Raw genomic sequence first — 6,961 nt, 5'->3', positions numbered from 1 at the left:
AAAAATAAAATTTGAAAAAAGAAAAATTCAAAAAATAAATTATAAAAAAGTTTAAATTTGAAAAATTATAATTCAGAAAACATTTTTTGTATAATAATAATTTATTATATATATATAGAACAATGGTATAAGAATCTTTTGCCACTTAATGAAGAAAGTATTTTCGAAAATGTCTCTTTAGTGATGGTAAAAATGAATAATGGTACCATGAAAGTGGTAAACATGGAATTCTCCTATTTACTATTTAGTTTATTTGTATTAATGTAATATATATAATAGTGATATATGAGTTGTTAATTTTAATATATTTTAATATTGTTGTCAAAAATAAATACTTGTATAGAAGATTAAAATTAATGATAATAAAGAAGTTAATAATTATTACCATATTAAAATATCTTACGAAAACTGTATAAAACTTTATAATCAAAATTGTACATGTCACAATTGGGTTTGTGCCATGTCACATTTTTGTAAAACCACGTCTTCATTTCTTATAGTGATTGTAATGATGACACATGTACAAATCACTTGATAAATAATGTCTAAGAGATTCAATGTAAGCTTTTATGTAATCACATATATTAAAAATTACTTTTATCTAAAAGTGTTAATTAAATTATATATTAAATTTAATCAACTAATTATACAATAGAGAATAAAATAAATTTTATTGTAATGTTTTTTAGTAAAATTAAAATTTATTTAAAATATAAAAATATTTTACTTCTTAAATTATGAAAAAAATATTTTCAAACATCCAAAATCAAGAGAATATATTTTTTGCATATCAGTTTAATATGTATGTATGATCACTACAAGAAAGTTGAGTAATGAATCATTTTATTTTTTATTTAAATACAAGAAAGTTGAGCAATGAAAATTTTGATTTTTCCAAAATCTAAATATTTGAAACCGGCCCAAAATAATTGAACCCAAACTAAAAATACCTAAACTCGACCCGAAGTACAAAAATATTTGAACGGGTTCTAGTTCCCTATATTGAAATACCCCAAAATTTGAAATATCCGATATAAACCTGAACGAGTATCTGAACGCTCACCCTAATGATATCAATATTCAAAACAAGCATACTATTAAATAATCATAAATTGTATGTGTCTCGCTATGGGATCATTATCTTTTGAACAAAAATCACAAATAGGAATAGTCCTGAAACTTTAGAGATTGTATACAATTTAGAACATATTTTGATAAAAATAAAGTTTATAAATTTGGAAATTTATATCTATATAATTTTCTTCAAAAAATTAGAGAGATAAACTAATGTTTTATAGATTTATGCCTTAAACTGGTTATAGTCACAAAATCACAGCTATGCGAAAAGCTTGAGTTTATGCCTTAGCTTAAACAATTAATATTTTAGTTTGATAATAGACGAGCTAACTACCTAATAATGCAAACTGGAAAACATTTTAAACTCGAATCAGATAATGTGATAATCGGTTCATTATATAATACTAAGTGTATTTCTCCTAAAATTGAACGAATCAACGAATAAAATATATTTAAAACTATATAAAAAATTTCAATTTTTTCTTTTAAAATACAACCACGATAACTACAAAACATCCAGAAAGTAAAGGAGAGTTCAATCATTCAGAGTTGATACATATTCTTAGAACGGAAAATACAAAGGTGGATATGCCTACACGCAATGTTCAGAAATAACCGGCTTTTTTCGTTTACATGGGTGTGGAGTTACCAGTTTGATTTGCATAGTCCTAGCGGAGTCTGTCTATGTTTCTGGAAAAAAAAACCAGGAAAACCACATTTCTAAAGTATTTTTAACTAGCAACAAGATTGCTTACACTACAAGCAACAAGAGAGAGAGAACACTTATGGATGATGGCCTGGTGACTTTGTTTGGACAAGAATTTGGTATGGAATTCGCTAATTTCACGATTAAAAATGGTCATTTTTTTGTTATTAAACAATTTTAGAATATCAGTACTTGTTGTATCACATGATTTAATTGAATAAATTTTAAATTCACACTAACAAGTATTTCAACTAATATCTTATTTTAGTAATATTAATCTATTAGCAATATTCAATTGTCCGATTAAATTTAATATTTTAAATAAATTTAAACCATAAATACACAAACATTTGTCAAAAGAAATTTGAAAAAGTATCTCAAAATATATTTTCTGAAAATATCCATTAAAAACTCTTCTAATCTCTTTTACTTTTTCTCTTTTTATTTTTATTGGTAAATACTCATTGAACAACTGACATTGAGATTGCTCTAATAACTATACTCTAAGAAACATCAACATGTAAAGTTGAATAGAAGTTAAATTGTATACTACAATTCATGTCAAATAGTACTTGTACATGTTGCTATCTTAATACTTTTACATGGTTTAATCCGAATTCGGTGTAATACACAAATTCGAGGTGAGTCGGATTGAAAGACATATCTAACAAAAAAATTCTTTTTTCTGCGCCGGCTTCTTTTTCCTTGCGAATTTTCCATTCTTTGCTGACTTTCCATTTATCAAATGGGCTGATTAGAATTTAGAAAGGGCTTTGAGAAAGATGATAAACCTATCTACAGCATACATTTTCATCTTTTAGAAGTCCAAACAAGAATAACTATACTTTTAAAAACATCAACTTTTCAGCCCGTAGATGATGAGCAAGTCCAACGAGGAGTTCTAAGGAGAATATGTCTTATTAAAAAAAATCGGTAAAAAATTAAAAGCAGGTGAGAGAAGAAAGAGGAGTTGTCTGCAGAGAGGTCCAGAGAAGTGTTTAGATACTAAGTTCTACACCTGTCGTCTGTTTGTTGGATTTTGTATTTACAGAAAATTAAAATATAAATTTTTTATTAAAATATTAATTCTTTTATTTTTTTGGAACCTTTGGCAGGTTTTTACCGATGGGGCTGCCCCACTCAACGGTGAGCCAATAAAGTTTTTTTTTATCTGGGGTCATAAATACAAAAAATATAATAAAAATAATGATCATTGAAGGAGTTGAACCTGTGTCTATGGGTTCATCTACCACTTTTAAAACCCAAAATACCATAGTCAATTAGTGTACATTGCTTAAAATTTTGATTTATATTATATTTGTAGTATCAAGTGACCCCACATCACCACACGTGGGTCCGTTCCTGGTTATAACTCTAGTTTTAGAGCTGACTATTATATTTTATTGTATTATATGAGAAAAATTCAAACATTTTTGAGAAAAAACAATGCAAATAATCGCTACGAAGAGCCTTAGAGCATGATTAACCCGGGGTTCTTAGGACGAGGTTCTTAACGGAAGTTAAGAAACTGTTTCTTAACTTTTAACTAAAAAAGCTAAGAACTGGTTCTTAAATAAAGACTTTAAGAAACGGTTCTTAACTTTTTCAGTTAAAAGTTAAGAAACAGTTTTTTAACTTCCGATAAGAACCTCACTTTAAGAACTCCGGGTTAATCATGGTCTTACGGTCATTTGGCCGTATTAGAGGTTAGTTGCAACATGATACTACTGAGAGTTTCAACTAGCATTTGGCGCTTGCGTAAACACTCCACTAAAAAGAGGAGCTAGTTGATTACTCTTATAATGGAGGGAATAAAAAAACTAAATGCAGGCAAACAAAATATGAGACCATGACTGTATCTACACGACTAAGCTTCAACATTAATGTTAACATTTTTCCTTTTGGTAACGAATGTAAAAAGAAACATTATACCTTCTTTTCTTTTTGTTCTAAAATACCATACTTTTTTTTTGCTAAGAAAATACCATACTTATATTACCTCAATTTGGGTATTTGTGGGATACCAGTTGATTTAATACTTTACGAGACTTCATTGATGTAATGTGAAAGTTATATATTTATGTTGATCTAAGCCCAAATCAGAGCTCATGAAAATGTCTTAATCTAATAAGAAAAACACGTGATGAAACATTTAGTGATTTACAAGTGTCGTAAGATCTTACTAACCCTTAAATACGTATGACCTGTTTTTGCGTAGCATAAAAAAAAAGCCAGAGAGCGCGCGAGAGCGAACGTTCCGTTGATCATGTGCCTCTTTGAACTCGAAGCTCTTTAAATACAAAATCGAGTGCTCCACTTCGAACAAACATTAAAACAAAGACAAAATAAAGGAGAAATGGTGTCTCTTTTCTCAGTTGTTTTGACTTTTATTGCTATTATACTCATCCCTGGTCTCTTCATCTCTAGGCGTCTAAGTGTTCCTTTCTCCATAAGAAACATCCTCAGATTCATTAAACTTGCAGCTTCTCAGAACGATGACGAGGAAGAGAGGAACGAGAAACGGTAGTCTGCTTTTGTTTAATCATATATAGTTTTTACGTGTTAAGCTCCTTGCAAACTTATCTTCCTTATAACATGCAATTTGAAAGAACCAAAAAGATAAACGGACAGGGTTATCTTCATAATGTTTTATGAATAAGCGGGTCCCACTGACTTCTAACTATATATTAGTCTTATTAGGTGATTCCTCTTCAAAATATGTACCGGCGTTACTCAACTGGGGATCTCTAACTTTCTACTAGAAATATGCATGTCTTTTTATATTATAAGCCTTGAACTTTGTTTGTTCTTAACTATTGTGTAGTGGTACAATGGGAGAGAAAGAGAAACGAGGGGGATTGCCAAAGCATGTGGCGATTATACTGGACGGAAACAGACGTTGGGCGCAGAAACGAGGAGTGGGGACATCGGATGGTCACAAGGCCGGAGCGAGGAGGGTTATAGAGAATGCTAAGGACTGTTTCGCTATGGGGATAAACACTGTCTCACTCTTTGCTTTCTCCACTGAAAATTGGGCAAGACCCGAGGTGGTGATGAAAAGAGGAGATAACTTTTGCAACACGTTTCCAAGAGTTTTTCTTATATTTTGTTTAATTTGATTTTTTTTTAAATGATTAACCAGGATGAAGTTAACGGCCTGATGTCCTTGTTTGAGGAAAACTTTAGGTCTGAGCTGCCTTTCTTCCAAAGGTACCCACCATATAGTTTAGATCCTTTAAGAAAAACATTACGTAGAGTTTTGGTTTTAGTTTCTAGGTTTGAATTACTTGAGGAAAACCAAAAATAAAATAGATTTGTTGATAAAAAGTTCTATAATAAAAGCTAGCATAAGACGAGAACAAATTCTTCACAAAAATGGATAATACTATGAGTTTTCCTTTAAAAAAAAAAACTAAAACTGAAATTGTTGTCATTTCAACACCATGATGTTTTTATTTTTTTTTATTTTTTATATAGAGATAAAATCAAGATCTCGGTTATTGGAAACCGGACGAAAATCCCCCAGTCACTTCTAGGTTTGATAAGAGAAACAGAGGAAGCTACAAAGAGTTATGAAGGGAAGCATCTCATTTTAGCAATAGACTATAGTGGAAAATTTGATATACTGCAAGCGTGCAAAAGTCTAGCCGAAAAGGCTAAAAATGGGGTGATCCAAGTAGAAGACATTGACGAGAGTGTGATAGATAAAGAGTTGATGACAAACTGTAGCGAGTTTCCAAATCCTGACCTATTGATCAGAACGAGTGGAGAGCAAAGGATTAGTAACTTCTTCTTATGGCAATCTGCTTACACTGAGCTCTACTTTCCTAACGTTCTATGGCCTGACTTTGGTGAGGCTGAGTATCTTCAGGCTTTGACTTGGTATCAGCAAAGGCTGAGGCGATTCGGTCGACGAGTTTAAACTTTGTATTTCATTTCTCACAAATAAAATGCACTTGTTTGCAATAATTTGCTTTTTGCTTTTGTGTGTTATTGTTCTTTGATTCTCACACGCATGTATAAGTTGTTAGTAACATCGTTCTCTTGTAACACAAGAAACTGGAATATCTCAAAAGGTCTAGTTCTTGAGGTATAAAACGTCCATTATTACACATCATATACAGTTTTTATTACACCAATGAAAAAGAAACTCATGATTTTCGACCACCGAAGCGCCGCTGTCTCTGCTGAAACGACATCAAGGCTTCAACAAAACCGTTCCTCCCAAAATCAGGCCAGAGTTCTTGAGCAAAGAAGATCTTAGTGTAAGCCAATTGCCACAACAAGAAGTTACTCACTCTTAGCTCACCACTTGTTCTTATCAGCAGATCCGGGTAAGGAAACTCAGTAACGTTCGTCTCAAGCTCTTGCTCGATCAGTATCTCGTCTATCTCCTCAACTTCGACTCACCGTCTTTCACTCTCTGCGCAATGCCTCTACACGCTTGTAGAACATCGTACTTCCCGCTGTAACCAACGGCTACGATTAGCTGAAGCCTCGTGTTGTTCTTTGTGACTTCCTCAACTTCGTTTATAACTCCTAAAAGAGATTTCGGAAGTTTAGATGAGTCTCCAATGATAGAGATCCGAACATTTTTCCTACACTCAAGAAGATTATAGCAGACTTGTGACTTCCCGATGTTAATAATGGGTTTTTACCCATAGGGTACCCGAAGCCCGGTTGAAATTTGAAACCCGAAACCCGTACTTTTAGATTTTAAAACTCGCGGGTTTTTGTTGGCGGGTCTTGTTTTGTTTATTACCCTATCGAGTTTTACACTGTCGGGTTTCGGGTACCCGATTGTTTTTTTTTTTTTTAAAGTTAACCGAAACAACGTTGTTTTTGTTGTAAACTTAAGGATTTAGAACCGTAAGTTTCTGTATATTATTAATGAATAAGTGTTCCCTTTATATAGGGGTTATAAGAGAGATAAATGGAAATACAATAATAGGAAAGATTACAAATCATAAACTTAAACGAATTAGAAAATAGGCAAGTTGTAGCCGCCTCTCTCTCCTCTCCAAGTCTCGGGGCCGCGTCTCTCTCTCTAGGGTTGGGCCGTCTCTCTCTCTAAGTGTATGGGCCGGTTATGGACCGGGCCGGTTATGGACATCCACCAATTGATTTATAACACTCCGATCCCCCTTGGATGCCAAAACCATACAGGGATTGTAATAC

The 6,961-nt window shown here is 32.3% G+C and overlaps 1 protein-coding gene and 1 pseudogene across 1 annotated transcript; one reads left to right on the top strand and one right to left on the bottom strand.

Moving 5' to 3' along the window:
• The first annotated feature begins 4,139 nt into the window (after nt 1–4,139).
• LOC106317438 (dehydrodolichyl diphosphate synthase 5-like) lies at nt 4,140–5,705 on the top strand. Its single transcript, XM_013755256.1, has 4 exons — nt 4,140–4,306; nt 4,608–4,830; nt 4,926–4,993; nt 5,261–5,705. The coding sequence occupies exons 1-4, from the start codon at nt 4,140–4,142 to the stop codon at nt 5,703–5,705; spliced, it is 903 nt and encodes a 300-aa protein (XP_013610710.1).
• A 229-nt stretch (nt 5,706–5,934) lies between these two features.
• Nucleotides 5,935–6,961, bottom strand: part of LOC106315046 — a 16,939-nt pseudogene continuing 15,912 nt past the window's right edge.

This window comes from Brassica oleracea, chromosome C9, assembly GCF_000695525.1.
Source record: "Brassica oleracea var. oleracea cultivar TO1000 chromosome C9, BOL, whole genome shotgun sequence".
Lineage (NCBI taxonomy): Eukaryota > Viridiplantae > Streptophyta > Magnoliopsida > Brassicales > Brassicaceae > Brassica > Brassica oleracea.
The sequence above is the reverse complement of the archived record's forward strand: the minus strand, read 5'-3'. Positions and strand labels throughout refer to the sequence as shown.

Bases quoted from the DNA above. Each gene is read 5' to 3' on its own strand.
- LOC106317438 (XM_013755256.1), top strand. From the start codon at position 4,140: ATGGTGTCTCTTTTCTCAGTTGTTTTGACTTTTATTGCTATTATACTC. The intron at 4,831-4,925 runs GTGGTGATGAAA...ATGATTAACCAG, and splicing joins AAAATTGGGCAAGACCCGAG to GATGAAGTTAACGGCCTGAT. The intron at 4,994-5,260 runs GTACCCACCATA...TTTTTTATATAG, and splicing joins GAGCTGCCTTTCTTCCAAAG to AGATAAAATCAAGATCTCGG.